Genomic DNA, 26,314 nt, shown 5'->3' on the forward strand with positions numbered 1-26,314 from the left:
CTGTGGCCCGTGAGCTGGAAGCAACCCATGGGACCATCAAGAAGCAGCCCCCACGAACATTTGCACAAATCTAGATAAGTACACATTCAATCAATAGCGTGTTTCAGTTTTTTTCTTAATTAAATATTTCTTTATTTATGCTATGAATCAAGAAATATGCATTCAAATATTTTTGTTGTTGGCCGACAATAAAGGTTGGCCTTACCGTAGTTTAGTGCCTTGGCTGTCGAGGGACAGGGGCACGAGGACGAGGCCCTGGGACTCCTGGTCTTGGTTGTCCTGGTAAATGGGCCATTGATCTCGGCCCTGGTGGCTTTGTTACCACCATTCGCGGTGGTGGAGCCAATCTCACTTCTCTTCCATTTGGGGTTCTTGTTCCTCCACCGGTGACTGGCTGTTTATTGGCTTTTTTGTTTTTGTCCACACTTGCGTTTGCTCCTTGAATAAAAAAAAGTCACTGCTTGTCTGTAGCCAAATTTCATTTTAACAGACTGATCATAATAATAATCCTTGCATTTGATATAGTGCCTTTCAAGGCACTTCACACCAGTACCTATGTATTTTGTGGGTGAAACTCAGCAGCCAGTTTGTGTACAGCAATGTCCCACAAACAGCCATGGAGCGAACAAAACAGAAAATACAATGTTTTCAAATACAGAACATGTAAGACTCAAGATTGTGTAACAACAATTTATATAGTCGAGTAGAATCTCAAAGTGCTTCACCGAGCTGACTTGGAGCCGGGTGGGGGGTGCGCAGAAAGAAGATAGCTGAAAGTATAGTCAAAGAGATAGGGTTTGAGATGGGTTTTGAAGGCAAACAGATAGGGGGCAAGGCGGAGGGACTCCAGAATGCAGCAAAGGGGAACAGAGTGGTGGAAAACTCATCGGTTGAGGGTGGGGCAGAGTGGACAAGGAGCATTAAGCAAGTTGGTGTTATCTCAGAAGAGGGAGCAAAATGGAGCAGCAGGGCCACAAGAGATCATAGTGGGGTGAGGTACTTCACTTTACATTATGTTCTGTGAAGCATTTTCAGACACCGCAAAGACGTGATAAGGCGCTATATCAAATACAAGGATTATTATTATATCTGTATACTATAAAGATTTATTTAGGGAATTTTCTGAACTTTGACAATGAAAACGGCAGGTGGTGCAGGAAAAAATTGGCAAAGGTAAATTTCAACAAACTGCTCCTCTTGCAAACTACAAAAGTAAAGTTCAATCTCACCTGGCTCAGGAGTGGGGACATTTCCTCTCTTTGGTAGCAAATCTTCCAAGTCTTTCAACACAGGATTGACAACGTTTTTATTGTGCCTTCTGCTCTTTTGTTCATCGCGTTGCTTTCACAAGAAAGACCCAGCATGAATAATTTTGGTACAAGATAGTAATATATAGTAAAATGGCCCAGAGGAAGGTTAGACACAGAAACAACGGGGTGAAAAAATATGAAGTTGCAAGATTTTAAGACCTGATGTTTTGGAGTTCTATGGTGCAGCCCTAAATTTTTGTTCCCAAAACAATAAAATACATTTCATATTTCCATCCAATTCTAAAGACTTTGTGGTTTCTATTATTATATAAACAAGGAAATTATGAGTAGACAATTTAGGCAGACAATTAGAGAGTTTTGAAAGGAAATGTCTCCAAAGCGACCTTAGAGATATACAACATTTTGAAAGCGATGGAAAAATTAAACTCAGAACAATGCTTTCAGAAGCAAAGAGCACATAGATGTAGGGTTACCAAGGAAACCTTCAGGAGAGACACCAGGATTTATTTCCTTGCCCAGAAGAATATTAATGACTAGAACAAGTTACCAGGAAGGATGGTTGATGCCATGTCACTGGACTGATTTAAAAAGCAGCTTGATGCTGTGATGGGGGTGGGTGTTCTGGAAGGGTGAGAACTGGAAGGCTGAGTGGCCTTCTTTATCCGAACCAATCTTGTGAACTTCAGGATTAGTTGCAGTATAACTGAGTTTCACTGGGGCCAGTCCTGAGCTATTACAATCAATTGTTCATAGCCACATTAGATAGTGCTGTCATATTTGGGGTAACATTAATGCTGAGCATTAATTTATGCAACATTGCATGGAATGCTTTCCATTTCATACAGAGACATTTCCATGTGTAGGTGATTTAGATACATGCAATTTTCTGTTTGGTTTGGATACTCTTAAAAATGGTGATGGGTTTCCGAATGTGTCCAACACCTGGCTGACCAAAGACTGAATGCAGCGTTAGCAATTTTCAACAATAACTTACCATTTGCATCTTCTTTTTCAGCTCCAGATTTGCTACCTCATATGTTTTTGAACTTGCATTGAGATAATATATGGCCAAGCTATATATAAAAAAACACTCGCTGAAACATAAGCCAACTTTTTTTGGGAGGTGGGATTAAGACACAGCATATTAAGGAATCATTTTACAGATTTACACATCCACAATGACAATTGGTCTCTCTTTCTGACTTATAATGAAGATCATGTTTGCTCACCAGAGGGCTGCCTCAGACTTCAGAGCAAGTCACAGGTTCTGTCTCAACCCCTCTCCTCTCAGGAACTTTACTTATTTCCGTACACTCCACAGTACAAATTGAAGCACCTGCGTTGATTGAACCTTTTGGTCACAGTACATGTAGTTACTGTATGATTGTTTCCCACATCCAGTCAAGTTTTTATGCTAAAATGGATGACTTTCAGGACATTAGGTCACTTCTGATATGACTTCCTACTTTTCCATGCACGCATAACACAGGAGGTGATATTGCAAGAGACTGAGTGATCCAGAAATTAGACATGTTTAACTCCTTGGGCTTTACAGATGTGAAGAAAACAGGGAGTAACCTTTTTTTTAGTGTGGAAATCAGTTGGCTGCGAGGACTATCAATGGAAGTCCACTATCATTTCTCACTATAGTACAGGTAGAGATTTTATGAATCCTAAACAACAACAACAAGATTCCATTTATAAAGCGCCTTTCACGTCAGGAGGACGTCCCAAGGCGCTGCACAGTTGGGTCATGACCTGAGCAGGGGGGAAATGGTCAGGGTGAGGGGAGGGAAGGGAGGGAGCGAGGAGGGGAGAAATGGTCAGGGTGAGGGGAGGGAAGGGAGGGAGCAAGGAGGGGGAAGAGAGTCGAGAGGGGAGCTGAAGGCACGGTCAAAGAGAAAGGTTTTGAGACCGGCCTTGAAGGAGGAAAGGGAGGAAGCAAGGTGAAGGCACTGGGGGATAGAGTTCCAGAGCCTGGGGCTGAGAGGCTGAAGGCCCGACCACCGATGGTAGGGCGATTGGGGCGGGGGACGTGGAGCAGACCGGAGCCAGAGGAACGGAGGGTACGGGCAGGTAGGTAGGGGGATAGTAGGTTGGAGAGGTAGGAGGGAGCAAGGCCGTGAATGGCCTTGTAGGTGAGGATGAGGATCTTGAAATCAATCCTCTGGGGGATGGGGAGCCAGTGGAGGCGAGCGAGGGTGGGAGTGATGTGGTCCCGAAGCCTGGTGCGGGACAGTACACGAGCTGCAGAGTTCTGGATGACCTGCAGCTTGTGGAGGGAGGTGGCGGGAAGGCCGGCGAGGAGAGAGTTCCCATAGTCCAGCCTTGAGGTGACAAAGGCGTGGACCAGGGTTTCAGCAGCGTGAGGGGTGAGGTAATGGCGTAGTCTGGCGATGTTCCGGAGGTGATGGAAGGCGGTGCCAGTTGTGGTGCGGATGTGAGGGAGAAAGGACAGCTCAGGGTCGAACAAAACGCCGAGGTTCCTGACTGGCTTTGAGAGGTGGAGAGTGCAGCCTTGGATGCTGATGGTGTCAGCGCCTGAGGTGCGGAGGCGCTGACGTGAGCCAATCAGGAGGGCCTCGGTTTTTCGCACGTTGAGCTGAAGAAAGTTGTCTCTCGTCCAGGACTCGATGTCGGACAGGCAGCTGTCAGGACATCGGTGGTCGTGGAGTTGAGAGTAGAGGAGGAAAGGTAGAGTTGGGTGTCATCCGCATACATGTGGAAGTTAACTCCATGTCTGCGGATGATGTCACCAAGGGGGAGCATATAGAGGGTGAAGAGGAGGGGACCGAGGACAGAGCCCTGAGGGACTCCACATGAGACAGTACGGGGGGTGGAGGAGAAGCCATTCGTCGAGACAAAGTGAAGACGGTGAGAAAGGTACGACCTAAACCACTCAAGGACAGTGCCTTGAAGGTTGAGGTGGGAGGACAAGCGGTGGAGTAGGATAGCGTGGTCGACCGTATCGAATGCTGCCGATAGGTCGAGGAGGACGAGGAGGCAGAGGGAGCCCTGGTCACAGATGGTCAGGATATCATTGGTGACCTTGACCAGGGCAGTTTCTGTGCTATGGGCAGCACGGAAACCTGACTGAAGGGGTTCGAAAAGAGAATGGGTGGAAAGGAAAGAGCGCAGTTGGGAGGCGACAACTCTTTCCAGGACCTTGGAGAGAAAGGGGAGGTTGCAGATGGGCCGGTAGCTTGATAGCTGCGACGCATCAAGGGAGGGTTTTTTCAGGGTGGGCGTGATGGTGGCAGTTTTTAAGGGAATGGGGACAGAGCCAGAGGAGAGGGAGAGGTTGATGATGTCGGTGATAAACAATACATTATAATGCAGTGTCACTGTAGGATTGCCGCCTTGCGGTCACTGGAGCAAATTACCTCTTAATGTCGCAATCGTACATTCATTCAAATGAGTGGATTTGAATCAAATCACAGCTCTTTCATTCCAATCATAGTTCTGACATCTCACTGTTCAAACTGCACATTAAAGGTCCATTGGTTTAATATACAACTGGAATAGATAATAAATTGAATAGATACAACTCAGATTTTGTTTGCATCTTGGATGTGGCAACCCTAACCATTGTATATTATAAAGTTACTAATTCGTAATATTAAAATTGCCAGATGCTAATGAACAACTGATAACTGAAAATAATTGTACATTTCAGAAACACAGTATTGACCTGTTATAACACAGTAGTTTGGGATTCCATGAAATCTCAACCCAGTGCTATATTGAGGGGTGATTGCCAGTCAGCGCCTCCACGTTCACTGTACATGCAACGTCATTGCAATGGCGCCAGGAAGCTAAACATGTCTGATTTTCATTGGAGCGCTAAACTGAGCAGTGCTTTGACTACAGAAAGGTATTATCAGTACTTCATTCATTGCTTATGAGTCTGTTTAATTTCAACTATAATTAATGCCTTCAGATATCGTTTGTTTTTCCTTTTATACCATCAACTAATCCATCTATTCACCACATGGAAATTTACAGACACTCTAGGAATACTGTATTAGTGTGTTTTGTTTTGTCATGGCCACTCCACTGATAATAATCCCATGTTATGTGCTTCTATATAATCAAACTCTATTCTTTAATAATAATACATTATTATTATTACTACTACTACTACATTAATTATATTCTTTGGTGACTATTTTCTTGACATTTGGATAAGAGGTGTGGCTTTATCCACATCAACTTATTTAAGAAATCGCTTGAGGCTGAAATAGGAAGACAGTAGAGAAGGTATTCAGGAAGGATGAGAATAAACAGGCCAAACTTTCTCTCTTTTGAACAGTAAAATAACCATAGATGGAGGATAAATAATAACTTACACCATGAGTAAGATTCCAGGGATAATCAGTCCTGGATTTGAAGCATAACTGAACAGCTTGCCAATAAATGCTGGGAAATCATACTCAATAGTTTCCTGAAGGACATCATACATCTTATTTTTCCCACTGTTCAGAGAGGAAAACAAATGACATTAAAACATGGTTTGAAGAATTCTCAAAGTTCAAAGATTCTGTTTCGTCTTCTAGGGTTGACAGGAATTAACAGCTAGAGTGGTCCTAGCTGGAATCTCTCACTTGTAAATTATGCAGTTTTAGCTGGTTAGACCCCAACATGCACCCTGGAGTCCCCAAGCTTTGGCTCTTGCCAATCAGTGGCAAATATCCTTTGAAATTACGTAAGCAGGATGTGTTTCTCTGAGGAAAGAGTGTGCAAACCATTTCATAAGCAGGAATTTCCATGTGTAGGTGGGATGCATGCAACTTTCAGTCTGATTTTGATATTCTTAAGCATGGTGATGGATTTCCACAAGTTTCAGACACTCGGCTGACAAAAAGAAAAGCTCAATGTTGCATTTCACCAGCTATTAATAATTTCTGTTTAAAATCAAATGTGTCCACAGTATTTTTCAGCCTGTAGATGCTTAGTCCTACACTTTGATGTTCCACTTTAAAATCACTAAAGTTACTTGGTTAGCTGGTCAGGGAATGGCCCATTCCTGCATCACTCAAGCACCACTTCCTGGTAAACTGATCAAAGAGCAGAATTAATAGGATTTTAGGAACTCCAAGTCATGAATAGCAAATCCTGCCTGTAACCAAAAATACATCATTCTGATTTGTAGGAACTGAACTCTTGAAGTAGAATTCATCAAAGTAGATTCCCGCAGATCAGTGACACATTTCCAATGACCAGCAGGGTCTAAATGTGTGGTTCAGAATTGCTATCCCAGGTAGAAAGTATTGCATTTTCAAATGGTATTATCCATTCCACTCTGGTCAGTCAGCTGATCCAATCAACATGTGGGAAGAGAGAAGTTGTTTAAAAAAAAGGATAAATCAGGTTGAAAGACAGGAGTGAAAGAAATTTCAACTTCAAAATCCCAGTATAAAAACCAAGAAGCCTAGTACATTGGTTGCATCATTAATTTTAGAGGCTTGACAGGCTTAAAGAAAAATATTCACGCACATCAGAATTGTAGTTAATTACCTGAATGGCCCACAATCAAACGAAGGGGTGAACGTCATTATGGTGTACACGACTGGTAATAAACTTAGGAAGAGGATCAACAATAGTAAAGCCATGTAAAAATTATTGGATCCGGATGCTTTGAAAACTCTTTCCTGAGGGACATTACAGCACATAACAGCCCAGCACTGAAAGTACATAGACGTCAAAAGCCGAAGAATATTGATACCAATGAGGCCAGGAGAATAGAAAGTTCCCATCCTGAAAAAAATAAGCATATTCTCCTTTTCAGTGTAAATAATGAAACACAATACTAATATAATTGAACAGCTGATAATACAGATTTATTCTGTTCTTGTCTCTCACTGCAAGTGGTGGGTTTCTACATGTGTAAGACACCCGGCTGACCATTAAAAAAACTAATTTTCTATATGAAACAAGTTAAATAAGTGATAATTGTTGACAGAGAAAGAAAAAAAACAGTAGCTCTGTCTTAACAAAATGGACAACCTATTTCAGTGGTGAGGCATTCTAGGAAATGTAACTCCTTCCTGTGATGAATATAACATTTTACATTTCTAGTGTAAATTGCTCTCTTTTTAGAGCATTCACTGCATCTGTTGTCTTGTTGTTGATGCCTATGAGCAGGTTTGGAGCTGAACTGGCTCCAAGGTGACATGCCTCGTAAAAGAATGTCAGAATCAACCCAGCCTTCTGGGCGGTCTCGGCAGTCCAGTTCCTGAGCCAGGCGGATCCGCACTATTCCAGGGCACTGCTGATGACAATACAGCCAGCCTGGCTCATCGGGAGGACCCGGAAGGGCAGACCAGTCACTGGGGGCAGGGAGTCATCCCACTCAGCTCCTGTTAACCCTGCAAGCCAAAGCACTAACAGGTAGGGTGGTCCTAGCTGGACAAACAGTGGGAAAGCTTGCCGGACAGCAATATCAATTTGAACTATGCAGTTTTAGCTGGTTAGACTCCAGCAGTACCCCAATGCACACTCTGGGGTCCCCAAGCCTTGGCTCTTGTTAACCTGCACCTAATATTTTCTGGAATTAGGCAAGCAGGATGCATCCCTCCAGGGAGAGAGTGCACATTCCATTCCAACAATCTCTCTCTGGGATTTCCATGTTTAGGTGGGAGGCATGGAAATCTCAGTTTAGTTTTGATACTCTTACGCATGGTGATGGGTTTCCACACGCGTCAGACACCCAGCTGACGAAATTTTTTTTTTCCTTTTTTCTTAAATTGTTGATGCCAATTGAATGGATTCATTACAAAATGTCACAAGATGTCTATAACTATACATTCAGCCCCGTCACATAGTTCTTTGTAAGATAACTTAGAAGTGTGCTTGTAGTTAGCAAATCAGATCCGTTAAGAACACTTTAATGTATGAAAAATGCAACCAAAGCAAAACTGTCAGAATCCCTACCAGATCATTCCTTGATTGAAGATTAGACCCAGAACATTTCCACTGATATCAAACTCAGTGTATGAAGGCTAAAATTTCAAGATAAAAATCATTGTGCGATTAATAAATAAATAACACAGCGCAAGAAGGGACTTTAATTCTGAACTTTGCCCACTATAAAAATAGTCACTACATGTGATCATAATTACTTCAACACTTTGAAACTTTTAACATTGGAGACTTGGAAGTTCTTTCTTTACATAGGGAGCTATTTAATAACTGATAGGGTTCAGTCCTCTAAGCATAGTGAGTTTGGCAATCTACTTTTGAATGGATATCCCAATTCTAACAGCACATCTTTAGCCTCGACAAAATTACTCAAACTTGACCCCTGCTCTTTATTGGCAACTTACAGATAAAACGTACATGAACTGTGATCATTTATAATCTGGTAAGATTTGAATTCATTACATTTTTTTTGTTAGCCTGGCTCAGTTGGTAGCACTCTCACTTTTGAATCAGAAGATTGTGGATCAGAAGCCCCACATTGAGACTCTGAGCTCAGATAATTCAGTGCAGTGTTTGGGGTGTGCTGCATTTTCAGAGGTGCGTGCGGTCCTTCAGATGAGAGGTAAAACCAAGGTCCTGTCACTTTTTCAAGGGTGCATTAAAGATCCCATGGTATTATTCAAAAAGAGAAGTGAGTTTCTCCCAGTTTCCTGTCTAACGACCCTCCGGAAAATCTGATTATTCACTTCACGGTTGTTTGTAGAACATTACAATATGCAAATTGGCTGCTTTGTGCAGCTACAAATACACAGTCACTATGCTTTACATCCGGTGTAAATATTATGAAGCGCTTTGAGATGTCCTCTCAATATGAAAAGTGCTATGTCAAATGCAAGGATTTTTATTGTTATGATTATTTTTATAAACTAAAATACTCACAAATCCATACTCCAGATCCCAGCACCAACAATAGTTGATAAATCTGACAAACAGAGCACGTAAGAAATCACCAATCAATATACTGCAGTATGTTACCATTATGTCAGACATCGTAAGTTTCGTGAACTCCTGTAAACAACAGTCAACAAAAGGATTCTGTCTTTAGGAAACAAATACAGAATATACTGATGTTGTCTCAATAACTTTGATGTCCATAAACAAAAGCTAAAGCATAAGTAAGATGGATAGGCTTGCATTTCTTTCAAATAACATAGCTTAGAACTGACAAAGCAAGATGCATGCGTGAGTTAAACACGTTGTACTATTTTCAATTAGCCTCTGCTCTTCACAGTAAAATGCTATGATGTGCATTTTGACGAAGTGATAAGTTTGCATATCAAATGCCCTGATTTACTACCAAAATACACAGTCAACAACAAAATTACATGTACACTTTACAATATATCAACTTTGAGATGTCCACCCGACATGAAAGGTACTATGTCAAATGCAAGGATTATTATTTAATATAATTAAGGGAAAATGTGGAGGATTATGGTAGTGCGTTGATATAACTGATCACTAGATAAATGGGAATATGATTTAAAGCTCTTAATCCACTTCTAAAGTACCAATACAGATGATTTAGGGAGAATATTATTTACCATTCCAACACCTGTCTCCCAGCAAGGCCCTCTGGGGAAATCTGCTGGATCTATAAAGGGAACTGTTGGGGAGGTTGAGTTAAGTGTCAAATTGAAGGAGCTCAACATATGAAGGGTCTTGTTCCTTACACTTTTTTCCTCTTCCAACTGAGCAAAGCAAAACAGAAAAAGAAAACATTTTCAGAAATCCTGCATTTATCTCCTTTTATCAAGGCTAATATCTCTTACCACAAAGTAACACCTCAATAAAGTACTAAACAAATCACACACACATACATACACGAACACAAATATGTCAAGCACTTTCAAATCACGTGAAGCCAAAGTAAGGTCAAAAGAAACAGAGTCACAACACTAGGGGTCATCTCACCTGAGAATTAACTTGATCAATAAGAGCCAAGAGGAAAGTATAGAGATTGCCGAGGAAAAGGGCAAACATTCGCCACAGCTGCCATTTCAGTGCAACACGGGGATGATAATTTTCCAGGTTAGCAATGGTTTCAAACATTGGAGGAACAAACATGCCCAACAAGGACATGACAATGTCAACCTATGAACAGAAAACATGAAAAAGCTATTTACTGCCCACTGCTATATTACTGAATTTTTTGTTGTTGCTTTCCCAAATGTGTTACACAGATGAGGATATCAAGGATTTTCTGTCTTCAAACAGTAATACTGAGGTGAAATTTATGACTTTACAAGCATTCAATGCAATAATTATTCCCATGCTAAAAATATTTGTCATAGGGCAGAATTTGTGATTATTTTAGTGCTTGACCAGACCCAGAGAATGGTTTGTTTCTAACTCCGGTTTCTGCCTGAATCCAAACGCCGCTAATTCATCACTTTTTGGCAGTGTCATTGTACATAAATTGGCTGCCAGGTTCACCTACAAAATACAGTCACTCCACTTTACAGTAAATCCTGTGAAGTGCTTTGAATAATTTCTATGACGTGATCAGGCATGTTGGGATTTTGAATTCACATAGATTACACTGACACGCCAACGTAGTACATTGGATTGCTAAAGGTGCCGTCCTTTGGGTGACACATTAAACCGAGGTACCATCTGCCTATTGAAGTGGATGTTAAAGATTTCACAGCAATATTTAAAAAGAGTAAAGAGTTTCCCCCCCCCCATCCTGGCAAACAATCCCAAAATAAAATTGGTCATTCACTTCATGGCTGTTTGTGAGACATTGCTATGTGTAAATGCCACATTTGCCTACAAGTATAGTCACTACTCATTACAGTACATTCTGTGAAGAGTTTTAAGAGGTCCCCCTGATATGAAAGGCACTAAAAAGAATGTAAGAATTATTATTATATCAAATGCAAGGAATATTAACATTATTACCTCATTTTTCTGGTACCACGTCAAAGTTTCCGGGGCTCCATATGTCTGGGACTTTTTCACAACAAAAAAAATTAGGTATCCACTTCCAGCCAGGCAACAAAATATAAGAAAATTAGCTAAAACAATCAGAAACCTTCTTAAGTGAATATTTTCATCTTTTTGGTTTTCCTCTTCATCCACAATAGATTCCTGACAAAATAAAATGTGAAAAAGTGCAACTTTATATAAAAAAGTCATTCACTTCATGCTATTAACAAGTATGGTACCAAGAATGAGGGACCTTGATCATGAGGAAAGGCTAGTGAGGCTAGGATTATCCTCATTGGAGCAGAGAAGGTTACGAGGAGACCTAATAGAGGTTTTCAAAATCATGAGGGGATTTGATAGATTAGAAAGGGAAAAACTGTTTCCACTGGTGGGTGTGTCGGTGATTCAAGGTCACAGTTTTAAAATAGTTTTTAAAAGAAGCAGAGGGGAGGTGAGAAGAATTTTTTTCGCACAGCGTGTTGTTCGAATCTGGAATGCATTGCCTGAAAGGGTGGTAAAAGCCAATTCAATAACAACTTTTAAAAACGCAGTGGATGGGTATTTGAGGAGGACGGGTTTGCAGGGTTATGGGGAAAGGGCTGGGGAGTGGGATTGACATTACATTGCTCTTTTCAAAGAGCCGGCACAGACTCGATGGGCCGAATAGCCTCTTTTTGTGCTGTACGATTCTATGATTCTATTTGTGAGACATTTCTCTGTGCAAATTGGGTGCCAAGTTCACCTACAAAATAATCACTACACTTCACAGTAAAATACTATGAAGCACTTTGAGATATCTCAGTGACATTATAAGGAGTTATATAAAATGTAAGGATTATTATTTATTAAAAGCATAAGACTTGTTTTTAACCGAAACTGATTTTTTCACCTCAGGAACTTACTTTAATGAGTACACAGTGCTTTTGTTTCAACAGCTAAAACAATGCTATGCCATTTGAATAAGAGACAATAAATCTGGAAATGGAGTCACAATCAATGTAAATGTCACAAAGATATATGCCCTTTAACACTGAAACATAGATTTTAGTTGACTCAATAAATACATTTAACAAGAATCTGGGAATTAACCATTCCCACATTGGGAAATCTATCAAATACAGTGGAATCAGCTTTAGTCGGACGCACACAATGTAAGTATATAGTTTTTTTTACCAGCAGTTAACATTATTTTAGAGTTAAGATTCAGCTACCTCATTTATACAAAGCAAATCAGGACCACATCCAGATTAAGGCAATTAGCATAGAGGTCATGGACTTCTTTGTATCCAGAACTACAAGGACTAACATGATCCATTTGGGCACTTCCAACTCTTCCACTCCAACCTCTCTCTCTCTCTCGCTCTCTCACTCCCCTTCCCCTGCACACTCACTCATCTCATTTCAACATCATCGCCCATATGAAAACTACCGCCTGCTGCCTCAAAGCATTACCTATCCAGCTGATTACCACCCAACTATCCTTCCTCATACCCCTTGTTAGCTGACATCATCAACTTCTCTCTTTCCTTCAGCAATGTACTCCCTCCATTGAAAACTACTGTCATCACCCCCACCTCCTCAAGAAATCTACTCTCAACTCCTGCAAACTTTCCAACCACAATCCTTTCCAACCTGCCCTCCAAAGTATTGGTATGAATAGTTGCCTCCCAGTCAGCTCCTGGGTTTCTCATCATTCTCTATTTGAGTTTCTCCAAGCCAGTTTCTCAAAGCTAGCACCAAAATAATCCTTTTCAATGTCACTGATAAGATCCTCTTAGTGTGTGATTAGGGCTCTCTGTGTCTCTTCATCCTGGTCCCCCTTTCCTTTTCTGCCTGTCCCATCGCTATGACACAACTGACTACTCTATCCTCCTTCAACAACAACAAGATTTCATTTATAGAGCGCCTTTCACGTCGGGAGGATGTCCCAAGGTGCTGGACAGTTGGGTTGGGACCCGAGCAGGAGGGAAATGGTCAGGTTGAGGGGAGGGAAGGGAGAGAGCGATGAGGGGTTAGAGAGTCAAGAGGGGAGCTGAAGGCACGGTCAAAGAGAAAGGTCTTGAGACCAGCATTGAAGGAGGAAAGGGAGGAAGCAAGGCGAAGGCACTGGGGGATGGAGTTCGAGAGCCTAGGGGCTGAGAGGATGAAAGCCCGGCCGCCGATGGTAGGGCAGGTTATGTGGAGCAGACCGGAGCCAGAGGAACGGAGGGTATGGGCAGGTAAGTAGGGGGATAGTAGGTCGGAGAGGTAGGAGGGAGCAAGGCCGTGAATGGCCTTATAGGTGAGGGTGAGGATCTTGAATTCGATCCTCTGGGGGATGGGGAGCCAGTGGAGGTGAGCGAGGGTGGGAGTGATGTGGTCCCGAAGCCTGGTGCGGGACAGTACACGAGCTGCAGAGTTCTGAATGACCTGCAGCTTGTGGAGGGAGGTGCCGGGAAGGCCGGCGAGGAGAGAGTTCCCATAGTCCAGCTTTGAGGTGATAAAGGCGTGGACCAGTGTTTCAGCAGCGTGAGGGGTGAAGTAGTGCCGTAGTCTGGCGATATTCCGGAGGTGGTGAAAGGCGGTGCCAGTTGTGGCGCGGATATGAGGNAAAAAAGACAGCTCCAGGTCGAACAGAACGCCGAGGTTCCTGACTGGCTTTGAGAGGTGGAGAGCGCAGCCTTGGATGCTGATGCTGTCAGCGCCTGAGGTGCGGAGGCGCTGACGTGAGCCAATCAGGAGGGCCTCAGTTTTGCGCACGTTGAGCTGAAGAAAGTTGTCTCTCGTCCAGGACTCGATGTCGGACAGGCAGCTGTCAGGACATCGGTGGTCGTGGAGTTGAGGGTAGAGGAGGAAAGGTAGAGTTGGGTGTCATCCGCATACATGTGGAAGTTAACCCCATTTCTGCGGATGATGTCACCAAGGGGGAGCATATAGAGGGTGAAGAGGAGGGGACCGAGGACAGAGCCCTGAGGGACACCGCACGAGACAGTGCGGGGGCTGGAGGCAAAGCCGTTTGTGGAAACAAAATGAAGACGGTGGGAGAGGTACGACCTAAACCACTCAATTAAGGGCCTTGAAGGTTGAGGTGGGAGGACAAGTGGTGGAGGAGGATAGCGTGGTCGACCTTATCGAATGCGGCCGATAAGTCGAGGAGGACGAGGAGGCAGAGGGAGCCCTGATCGCAGATGGTCAAGATGTCATTAGTGACCTTGCACAGGGCGGTTTCTGTGCTATGGGCAGCACAGAAACTCGACTGAAGGGGTTCGAATAATGAATGGGTGGAGAGGAAAGAGCGCAGTTGGGAGGTGACGACTCTTTCAAGGACCTTGGACAGGAAGGGGAGGTTGGAGATGGGCCGGTAGCTTGATAGCTGCGACACATCAAGGGATGTTTTTTTCAAAATGGGAGTGATGGTGGCAGTTTTTAGGGGAATGGGAACAGAGCCAGAGGAGAGGGACAGGTTGATGATGTCTGTGAGAAGTGGGGCAAGGAGGTGGAGCTGGGAGATAAGGAGTGGAGTGGGGATGGGGTCAAGGGAGCAGGTGGTGGGTTTCAATATCACTCCTCCCTGCTTCACTTCCATTCCACTGTGCTCTCCTGGTTCCACATCTACTCTCCTACTGCCTTCCCTATGATTCCTCAAACAGCTTTCCCTCCCATCCCACACAGTCACTGGTAGCATTTCTCATCAATATGCTCCTCCATTTACCTTGAAGCTGGTTGTAATGGAGGCAAATTTGTTGTCAGCTGTTTCAGGATTTCCGATTAAGTAATCCCAGCTGGTAAACATTTTCCAGCTGAAGTTGAAGTCTCCATCATCTCCATCTACTCCACTTTCACTGGCATTCCTGGCCATTCTGCACAGAATCAATATTGACATTAAACCAACACAATATTAAAACTGCCATATATCGTCTGACACCAAAAAGCATAAAGAATTTTTTTTGGTGTCAAGTCCACACATTGCTAGAGTATTGGTAGGTCATTTTTTTTTTCAGTTTAACCTTGAGTGATAATTCTTAAGCACAGTGGTAGGTTTCTGATTGTGTCAGAAACTCAACTGACCAATGGAAAATGTAACTGGTGTTAAGTTTTCTTAACTTTTATTTAAAAATGTGTTTTGTCATTTATTCTAGTTACTTTGGGTTAATATTAGAGTAACAGAAGACTAACATTGAATTAATAGTTTTATTATGGTCACATCAGACTTATCTTCAGCATAATTGTGAAAAATATACAGTTAAAAATAGTAGGGTATTTCTCCCAGTGTACTGGAACACAATCCCCCAGTTCATCTACAAAATACATAGTCACTACATTTTGCAGTAAATCCTGTGGAGAGCTTTGAGACATCCTCCTGTCATGAAAGCACTGTATCAAATGCAAGAATCATTAATATTATAAAATTGATCATGGCTGTTTGTGAGAAACTGTTGTGCAAAAATTCCAAAATACCCAGGCACTTTACACTAAGTCCTGTAAAGCGTTTTCAGACATTTCAACAATGTAATTAGGTGTTATATCAAACGCAAGGATCATTATTAATATTTATCCTCCTGTTTCTTACAAAACTTTTCACAGATCAGTTTGGTAACTGCTGGATATGGACCTAACAATTCTCTTCCTGACACATTGAGTACTCACGTTCTGATCACAACCATGAGGCTGTATCCAAAGGAACCCACTCCAACCATAAAATAAGACAAGGGCAATCTGTACTTGAAAACGCCGATCATTCGCTGATTATTGTAATATCCATAGAAGAGGGCTGAGTACTTCATATATCCCTGCAAATAAATAAAAGCATTCAGTTTCATTGGTTCTTTGATTATTTTAATAATTTACTTTTTATGGGCTTAATCCTACCATAGGGTGGTAAATAGCACATTCATTAAAATTCTGGGAGACTAAAAGACTGAAAATTCACCCAGCCTTAGCCTGTCAGCATATCCTGTCTCAAAATTAAGGAATGCTTGGAATTGCAGAAAATCCTTAAACCCAGTCTTTTCAAACTGGATATTTTAAGAACTCCAGAAAACTGGCTTCTAAATTAAGATTGAATTTTAAAAAATTGCACAATTAGGTACAAATTAAAATTTTAAGATGAAATGAGCTTGCTGCCTAAGACTAGGTGGAATTTTGGGCCTCTGGTACTTCAGGTTATCCGAGTTTCCACAGACTCACCCCAAACTCCCAAAGTACTGAGAAATCCATTGCTGTGGGTTGTTCTTTTCTTGTTACGGTTTTTCTAGGCATGCTGCCATATGGTTGGCCCATCAAAACCTTTAGTATAAAAACACAATGGTTTTAGACAGGAGTGGATTCACTTTCCTTACAGTTCCCTTTGCTTTTTCAAAATCAACTGTGCTTCCCTGTTTTCAACAAAATAGGAAGGCTATAACATTTTGCTTTTACTTAAGAAACAGAATAAAAGCAATTTTGCCAATCAAACCTGCTCTGCCAGTCAACTAATCTTATTTATCTGGCTTTTCTTCATATCCCTTGATATTGTTACTCACAAGGACCTATCTATCCATTTTTTAGATATTTCAATTGATTCAAATTGGTTATGTTAGAAACACAATAACGGCTAACTAGAAATGACTGTGGTAACAGTGGTTCTTGTTTCACAGCTGAAATCACAGGATCAACAACAACAGCAGCAATTTTACATTCATAAAACGCTCCATTCGCATTAGTGGAGTCCTGTATCTCAATGGTTAGAGCATTCGCCTCGCAAGCGAGAGACACTGCTGTGCGCAATTGGCTATCGCGTTCGCCCACAAATATACAATCAATTCACTTTACAGTATATTCTGTGAAGCACTTTGGGACGTCTAGAAGACGTGAAAAGCACTATATCAAATGCAAAGATTATTATTATATTACCGCCCTGTAGCTGGAAACTAGTAGTAGAGTCCTATAGTTCATTGTTTAGAGCACTCTGGCAAGCAAGGAGACCTGGGTTTGATTCCCAGGCAGCCTGAAACATTGGACAAATTTCCTTACTCCACATGCCTCTGTTTACCTAGCAGTAAGTAGGAACTCTGCCCCCATCCTTTGGAACTCCATCTCACAGTCCCTCTGCCTCGCCCCTCCCTTGCCTCTTCAAGACCCATCTCAAGAACCTACTGCATTCGATCACCCTGCTTCCCCCCACATTCACCCTCCCCAATCCCGACGCCCAGCTCGGGTCTGAAACACAGACTGTCCAGCGCCTTGGGATGTCTCCCAACATCAAAGGCGTTATAAAAATGTAACTTTGTTGTTGTTGTTAGTCGATTGACGGATCGCTTTTCCAGGGGTAATAATGCCTTCAAAAAAATGATAATAATAATTTGGTCACTCAATCCATGACTGTTTGTGGGACACTGCTGTGCGCAATTGGCTGCCGCATTTCGCCCACAAAATATAGTCAATTCACTTTACAGTATATTCTGTGAAGCGCTTTGAGAATATATTGGAAAGCGGATTGACTACGTATTTTGTGGGTGAAATGCAGCACTTTGAGATATGATAAGGTACTATATCAAATACAAGGAATAGTATTATCGGAATTCCGCCCAGTAAGTGTAGACCAAGCATAAGACCCACCTCTGGAATCACAACCAAGCCAAAGGTTAAACTGAAAAGAACCACATTGATGCCATACAGCCACCGTAGAAAAATAAAATACGAAGCAACAGAAGAGCCAAAGTGACCTAGAATAAAACAAAAGTTTTATAAATCTTGTATCATTTAAAATTACGTTTAATTGCTTTATTGCTTTATATCACATGTTCATATCCCCGATGCATAGAATTAAAAAGAATTCTATAGCATTCTATACTTCCACTCTGCTTTTTTCAGTTAGTTTATGCTAGAGATTGTTGTTTGGAAAACTGCCTCTCCAAACCATTCGACCCTTCATGAAATGTTTGCTTTAATAACACAACTTTGCATGAACATAGAATATACATGAATAGTGAGTGATTCAATAAATGGCGATATCTTCCTATTTACTCTGTACCTAAGTTTATTTAAGAAAAAGAGAGTTTGACTAAATCCGAATGTCCCCGAGCAATTGTGAAGCTCCCTCAGCTCTATTATAAGAATAATAAGAATAATCCTTGCATTTGATACAGTGCCTTAGCAAGTCTTTGGGACGTCTCAAAGCACTTTACAGAAAATACTGTAAAGTGAATTGACTGTACATTTTGTGGGAAAAATGCGGCAGCCAATCGCTTACAGCAGCGACCCACAAATAATCGTGGATTGAGTGACCAATTTATTAATTTTTTTTTGAAGGATTTATTATCCCTGGAAAAGCGATCCGCCAATCAAATAATTCGCCAATCAAGTGTGTGAGCAGACCACAAATTCGTCCACAAGATGCATACAGTCGCATCATTTTACAGTATATGCTGTGAAGCACTTTGAGATGGCACGATGATGGGATAAGGCGCTATATATTTATTATTATTATTATTAATTATTGTTGCATATAACAGTAAATTGTATTTCTAAAGCACCTCTCACGTTGGGATGACGTGCCAAGACACTGATGCAAGGATACAAAAATGCTAGGATTATTATTACCGTCAATACAATTTCTATACTATGAAGCACTTCACTAGGATGTACTTACTTTCAATTTCTTTTATTTTCATCTCCCAAGGGATGCATGAAGTCTTGAAATTCTCAAAGTCCCTTTTAAATTTGATCCATTTCTGAAAGATGAAATGGGTGTAATGGCCTCCTCGTCATTTTTAGTGAAGGTTTACACGTTTAAAATGATCAGAAAACGGGAACAGGAATAGAAAACAAATATTTTTGAAATGAACAGGAAATAGATCGTTGTAATATTTAATATAATTGTAATAACTGGACAAAGGTATCCTGAGCAATATCTCTGCCTGAGACACAAATAGGACATAGATCAAATAATGAGGATGATATGAAATCAGATTCAAAAGAATTTACATCTTGTAGATAGCTGACCTGATAGTGCCAGGAGTGCAATTGATCCCCAAAATGATAGATACTTACAGCTTCTGGCCTTGAGACTATCACCATATCATAGATACATGACCACTGATCTTCCCTATACACCTAATACCTTTCCACTGCCATACATCATCTATGCAGGATCACTTTGCATCTCTAAAAGCCATCAGTGTATTGCATGTCGTTAAGCAGCACTACAATTGTTAACTCTATTGAGCAACTGAAGTTTCTTATACCTGAAGTAAGTAGTCTCTATAAGATTAAAACAAGTTTAATATTAAACAAGCTAAGTGAGAATATCATTACAAACAGATCCCCCTGATAAAATCCCCGAGGTAAAATTGATCATTAACTCCATGGCTATTTGTTGTGTGAAAATCAGCTGCCACGTTCCCCTACACATCCACAGTCACTGCACCTCACAGTACAATCCTGTGTAACACTTTGAGATATCCTGATGAAATGAAAAGGCACTAGGATTATTATAACTGCAAGGATTTTTTTAATATATAACACTTACTCTGAGTTTTTTTTTAGTAAAACATGTTTGCTCAGCTTCATGAATTTCAGCATTGACAATGTCAGTGTGCATTTGTCGCAGGGGGGGTGGGGGGGGAGAGGAAATGAGAAGACGGAAGCCGGGTTATGGGACATGGAGAATTGAGACTCCATGCATTACAATTTTTTAAATTTAAACATATGCTAAACTTTGCACTGACCTTCATCATCATCACTTTGTAGGCATAAAACTTTCTGCCTTTTCCTTTCCCCATCGCTCCCTCAAATTTCTCTATGAATCCCTGGGCCTCCCTGACAAATGAAATTGAAAGCAGATTTTATAAATCAACAGCAACAGAGTGATAAGATTTACATATTTCAGTGTGGCCAGGATTATTCATGTTAGTTTCACAATATTTCATTCACGAAAATTCTGTGCACAAATTTAGTTTGAATTGATCATACTTGATCATAAATCTTAAGACAAAACAGTCATATAGGCTCCAATTAGGGAAACTTTGGACCAAGTGTGACTTTGACAAAGATGAAAAAAGGAATTCCTACTACTGATTGATACCACCTCACTGCTGGAGAGATAATTGTAAAGACATCAGGATTTCAGAAGCGTTTTTCCATTGAGGTGCAAAAAGTCTCAATGCCTTAAGTCCATCAATTATAATCATAACTTCACTGTACACACTTGTTTTAATTGTCTTGACGGTTAACTTTCAGACATATTTTGAGAACGAATGAGAAATCCCCCCCACCCCAGACATTTCAAGATGTACTTCTTTGATCATGTTTTCAGTCAGTTTTCCCCTCCCTATCCCCGGTTGGCTCATACCCCCAGCCCAGCCAGCATTTTCAAGTGCTTTGAGACATCCTCCCAACATGAAAGGTACTATATAAATATAAATAGTAGTGCAATTCTGTATTTTGGGGCTGTTATTGCAACATTGCTGCAAGAAAATTGGCTGTTGCGTTCACAGTTGTGTTGAGTATACACAGTCACAATACGAAACAGTATATCCTATGAAGCACTTTGAGATATCAACATAAAAGGCATTATACCAAATATTAGGATAATATAAAGTAGTCCTCTATCTAACCTGTCAATTCTGTTCATTATTTTAAATACCTCAATTAAATCACCCGTTAACCTTCTATTCTCTAAGGAATATAACCCCAGTCTACTCAGCCATCATTATAGGCCATTTAAGTGAACAAATGTTTGAGAATGTTATGAAGAAAGTGTTGGCTCATTACTTTAATGTTGTAAGTTTCCTCTTCATTCGCCAGGGTTTGTTTCTTAGTACTGCCACAAGCTTCTTTTTCTCTTCTACCTCTTCTAAAACCTTGGCAAGCTCCCCTTCAGACAAAGACTCTTCACTCTCTGATGAATTTGAGGATGAAGATGAACTGCAAAAGAGGAAAACAGTTTCAAAGCAATTTAGAATATTGCCCTGGTGTGAATCTGGTTCACGGCAACTATTGGCTTCAATGGGGTACAATGTGCGTTGATATCTGAATTTATAATAAGGAAACTGAAGGTACCTTATACTGACTCTGGGAACTCTGCTCTGCCATATTCTCTTTCTGAGCAAGTACCCTTGGATTCAGAACAGTGTTTAGGTCTAAAAATTTGCATATGATTGATCAAGGAGAATATCTTATTTGTGTGCCTGAAGTAAGATATTATTGTAATCCTTGCTTTGGATATAGTGTCTTTCACAAAACAAGGCTGCCTGAAGGGCTTTAACAGAATGTACAGTAAAGTGAAGTGACTGTATTTTGTAGGTGAACAGATGCTTGTCTAAAGAACATTTAATAGCATTTTATAAACCATGGATATTGTAAACCATGGATATTATTCATGTTTGTTGTACAATATTTCATTCACACAAATTTTGTGCACAAATGTTTAGAAGATTTTTCACTTCATGGCTGTTTGTGGGACATTGCTGTGTGCAAAGCGGCTGTTGCATTCACCTTCAAAATGCACAGTTACTACGCTTTCCAGTAAATTTTGTGAAGCACTTTGGGGCATCCACCTGACATGAAAGGCATGTTATCAAACGCCAAGATTATTTTAAGACTTTTATAAATAAACATTAAACTATCAGTATGCACCTGGAGTTCCTGCCCTTCTTTTTCTTTTTGTCACCATTTTCTTTCGCGTTTTTGTCCTTCTTGTTCCCTTTTTTATTTGATTGATTTTCCTTTTTATTGTCTTCATCCTTCTGCTTCTGATTAGCGTTGTTTCTGTTGTTCCTATTGTTATTGGCTGGTCGATTCTTTCCTGTCTTCTTACCTTTTGCTTCTGTTTCACTTTCACCATCACTAGTTTTACTGGTCTTTTTATTGTTTTTTGTTCTTGTCTTTGGCTTTTCAGCCTCTTCTTCACTATCTTCTTCACTCTCTTCATTTTTATTGTTCCTGCCATTCTTTCTTCCCCTGTTCTGGATCTGCGGTTTCCTTCTATTATTCCTTTGGTTGGGCTTTGCATCTTCTTCTGAATCTTCCTCATCCTCCTCAGATGCTTTAGCTATCTTTCTATTATTTCGTTGATTTCCTTTCTTCCTTTGTGGTTTTTTACTCTTCTCATCTTCCTCTGCATGGCCAAAAGAAGTTGCATTGTTAGATCTAGCAAATTCCATCAAGAAAGACATTACATGAGTGAAATTTGGGTTTCAGTGTTATAGGGTATAACCATTTCAATTGACTGAAATGCATGCACCATTTAATCCAAATTGCAATCACTCATAAATTGCAATTTTAACACTGTATTTACATAATAATAAATAATAATCCTTGTATTTGATATAGCAACTTATCACGTCTTCAAGATGTCTCAAAGCGCTTCACAGAATATACTGTAAAGTGAATTGATTATATTTTGTGGGCAAAACACGGCAGTCAATCGTACACAGCAGTGTCCCACAAATAGTCGTGGATTAAAGTGACCAATTTATTATTTTTTTGAAGGAATTATTACCCCCGGAAAAGAGATCCACCAATCGACTAACAACCAGGTTCCTACTTATTGTTAGGTAAACAAAGGCATGTGGCATAAGGAAACTTTCCCAACATTTCGCCCTGAAAATAGAACCTAGATGCTCTAATTACTGAGCTACAGAACTCCACATCATGCTTAAACGTAATGGATTTGAATGAACGACTTTCAGTTCATTTGTAACTTCTCATGGTTTTAGCCTTCAAAACAATTTTATTAAAATCTGAGACTATGCAGAATTTGGGCAGATTCATTCTTAACAACAACTTGCACTTATATAGCGCCCTCTATGCAGGGTAGCGTCTCATAGCGCTTAACAGGAGAAGAGCCTGACTCCGAGCCGGGGTGGGAGGTGACCATAAGTAGGGTCAATAAAGAAAATTTTCAGGCAGCACTTGAAAAGGGGGAGAGATATTAATTCGGAAACATAACCTGTTAGCAAATTCATCTAAGTTTAAGGCTAAAACCCTGACAAATTTCGGACCTCTGAATGATAATTTAATAAATAGTACAAAATAATTTGCATTTTTACAGTACCTTTCGCGTCAGGGGGACATCTCAAAGTGGTTGACAATGCTGGTTGGGCACCTGAACTGAGAGTGGAAGCCGAGGGGAGAGAGAGTCGACCGGGTGAGGAGGGAAATGATGATCATTTAACATCCAGCTTTTTATGCTCCCAGTTCCAATTAATATAGCGCTAGGCCCTAAAGTTTCTAGTTAATTAACTCAGTTTTTTTCGAAATAAACCTGCAGATATTGTTTTGTGTACAATTAACATCACATTGAGTAAAAGGCCAGTCGTATACTGCCCTCTGGAGTCAACTTGCATTATAAATAACAGAGCTGGATTGCTAAACTGTAATATAGTTTTATAAGATGGATGATAATTCTGAATCAGTGGAACGCCATCCTCATCCTTATAGTCATGGCAGTGTATCTGATTAGAGGGCCTGTGGTCCAACTTGCGCTAGGCCACAATTCGTGGGATGGGACATCAATCAATCTCCTCCGGGGTTGTGCGGTCGCAGCAGTGAATGAGTTATAATAGTAATAATGATCCTTGCGTTCGATATAGCGCTTTATCACGTCATTGAGACGTCTTAAAGCGCTTCACAGAATATAGTGTAAAGTGAATTGACTGTATATTTTATGGCACCCAAGTGAACCATGGAGGACACGATAACGGTCGAAAGTATTCAGAGCCAAGGTTTGTGAGGATGCAGTTATAGGCATTGGAAGCTTTTTACTTTGGCAGGAATGGGAAGTGGAGAGGGGATAAGAGGGAGGAGGCACACTGATGTTTTGTGTAGGGTAAGATTGTCTTGAGTGGCCTCTGCCTGTAAAAAACTCAACAAAATACTTCAGAAAAAAGACCTCGGGTGGAATTTTCCCCAAATCTAAGTCATCGAGGGAGAATTCCTTGAGCTTAATTCATACATCATTTTGAACTCAATAATCTCTCAGCTAACTTTTAATATTGGCACTTCACTATTTGAATAAAACAATATTTTGATGAAGTTAGACAGATAAACAAACACACACACATACACACAATTATATAACTTTAAGGACAATCATAATGTTTATAGTTGACTAGTTTTAAAACAATTACATTTATGAGCTTTGACAATAAACAGCCTGATAATTTTTTAAATAAAAGCAGTAAAATATTACAAAGAATTACAAAGAGTGTACAGCATGGAAACAGGACACTCAACCTAACTAGTCCATGCTGGTGTTTAAACTACACATGAGTCTTCACCCATTCCTTACTCCATCTCATTCCCTTCTCTTCCCCTCTCCCTCATGTGAAGGTTTAAGAACTCCGAGACACCATCCGGCATGAAGGGCGCTATATAAATACAAGTTGTTGTTGTTGTCTAACTTCCTCTTGAAAGCATTTATTCAATCTATTATTATGGTTTGTCTTACCATCCTCTTCCGACTCAGAAATTTCACCAGCATCAATCTGAATTCCAACTGCAAATAAGAATTTAGTTTCACAATGAGATGGTTTATTAGAGTTGTTGCTTCTGGTAAAATTAAACTTCACAAAGTACAATTTTATCTTACACTTAAGAGTATATTTCCACTGTTTAAAGTTCATGTGAAAACGATACAGTAATAAGATCTAGCTAAGCTTTCAGATCCAAGTAATTTAATTCAAATGAACTTCAAAAAGAGTGGGGGTTACAGGGGGTGGGGGCAGTGGAGAAGCTGCTACAAAAAATACACTCAGCAAAGCAAACCGCAAAACAAACAAATATCCGGAGCGGGAAACAATATTTCTGACTCTGTCCATAAATATAGGGAAATATTCTTATTACAAAGATAATCCATTTCAGAATAGGTAAAGAGAAAAAAGTAGAAGTGCACTGTCAAATATAATAATTTTCACATGATTTAAGTTTTGGCCCGTATCAATAACTTTTTTAAAATCTAACTGAATGAATAAAACTGCTCTTCATAACTATTAAATATTTTGCCTTGTAAAATATGACCCTGAGATATCTGAAATACCAGTACAGAGCTAAGCAAAACTATTTTCCTTCTGCAATAGTTCAGTAAGAACCCTCATTTTCTACAATTATACAAGGATCTCACCCACCCTCTCAGGTGAGGATACCCCAGCGATTTAAATACATGTTTAGTACAGCTTTTGCCCATTGATGTATTGAGCAGCACTTTCACAGAAGAAAACAAGGATACTCGACTTGGACGAGCCAAGTGTGCAATTGACATTGTTCAGTGTCAGGTAACTCACTGCGCAGAACATCCGCATTTACTTTAGTTATTACTTTAGTCCATACAAAGGAAAGGAAAATATGTGGATCCAAAAAAAAAAGAAATGCAAGTCACTCACTCTCTTCTAAATCTTGACGATGTGGGATTTGTTTCTTGGGTGGCATGGTCACTTTGGTCAGCAGAAGCCAGGCAGTCTTCTTGTTGTTGCTGTTGATGGGGTCTGAGCTCAGGAAAAGCCCCAACAGAGCTGCTAACTAGTGGGACATGGTCTTCTGCTGGTTTCCCTGCTCCTCTCCAGCCACAGTGCAAGGCTCTCCCCAAGCTTCTCTCTCTCTCTTGCTGGCTCCAGCTGTTTGCTGCCTTCTCCAGCTGTGCAGCCAGGGGTCTCTGCGCCAAGGAGAGACAACATATTTATGTCATGGTTGTGAAGAGCAGTTTCACTCGTTCATTTAGCTTTAAAAGCAATATTGATACTGGGGGAAAAAATGAAATACTGTCATGTGAAAATGATTATATTTGTTAATGCACTTCTACTTTTTTTCTCTTTACCTATTGGATCTTTCACTTTTGCACAAGACTCAGAAATATTAGGCACAAGATTCATAAATAAGCATTATCAAATGCAACAACAACAACAACAACAAGATTCCATTTATAGAGCGCCTTTCACGTCAGGAGGACGTCCCAAGGCGCTGCACAGTTGGGTCATGACCCGAGCAGGGGGGAAATGGTCAGGGTGAGGGGAGGGAAGGGAGGGAGAGAGGAGGGGGAAATGGTCAGGGTGAGGGGAGGGAAGGGAGGGAGCGAGGAGGAGGAAGAGAGTCGAGAGGGGAGCTGAAGGCTCGGTCAAAGAGAAAGGTTTTGAGACCGGCCTTGAAGGAGGAAAGGGAGGAAGCAAGGCGAAGGC

At 40.8% G+C, this 26,314-nt stretch overlaps 1 protein-coding gene across 1 annotated transcript; it reads right to left on the reverse strand.

Moving 5' to 3' along the window:
• Positions 1-211: 211 nt before the first annotated feature.
• tmc2b (transmembrane channel-like 2b) lies at positions 212-25,598 on the reverse strand. Its single transcript, XM_007899384.2, has 20 exons — positions 25,526-25,598; positions 24,595-24,642; positions 21,780-22,260; positions 20,916-21,068; positions 19,871-19,961; positions 18,793-18,874; positions 17,760-17,866; positions 16,350-16,448; positions 15,810-15,952; positions 14,875-15,022; positions 11,157-11,345; positions 10,167-10,346; positions 9,797-9,943; positions 9,132-9,260; positions 8,205-8,272; positions 6,789-7,028; positions 5,621-5,746; positions 2,266-2,344; positions 1,230-1,341; positions 212-438 (listed from the first exon to the last, which is right to left on the reverse strand). The coding sequence occupies exons 1-20, from the start codon at positions 25,569-25,571 to the stop codon at positions 212-214; spliced, it is 2,895 nt and encodes a 964-aa protein (XP_007897575.1). The 5' UTR covers positions 25,572-25,598.
• Between the last annotated feature and the right edge of the window lie 716 nt (positions 25,599-26,314).

Source organism: Callorhinchus milii, unplaced genomic scaffold (genome assembly GCF_018977255.1).
Source record: "Callorhinchus milii isolate IMCB2004 unplaced genomic scaffold, IMCB_Cmil_1.0 Scaffold1, whole genome shotgun sequence".
Classification (NCBI taxonomy): Eukaryota; Metazoa; Chordata; class Chondrichthyes; order Chimaeriformes; family Callorhinchidae; genus Callorhinchus; species Callorhinchus milii.

What these genes read in the sequence shown, in the direction of transcription:
- tmc2b (XM_007899384.2), bottom strand. Translation starts at nt 25,571, where the DNA reads ATGCCACCCAAGAAACAAATCCCACATCGTCAAGATTTAGAAGAGA. An exon ending in ACAAAGTGATGATGATGAAG is followed by an intron (nt 18,875 to 19,870) that starts GTCAGTGCAAAG and finishes TTCATCTTTCAG; the next exon opens with AAATGGATCAAATTTAAAAG. An exon ending in CGTGGTACCAGAAAAATGAG is followed by an intron (nt 10,347 to 11,156) that starts GTAATAATGTTA and finishes TTCTGTTCATAG; the next exon opens with GTTGACATTGTCATGTCCTT.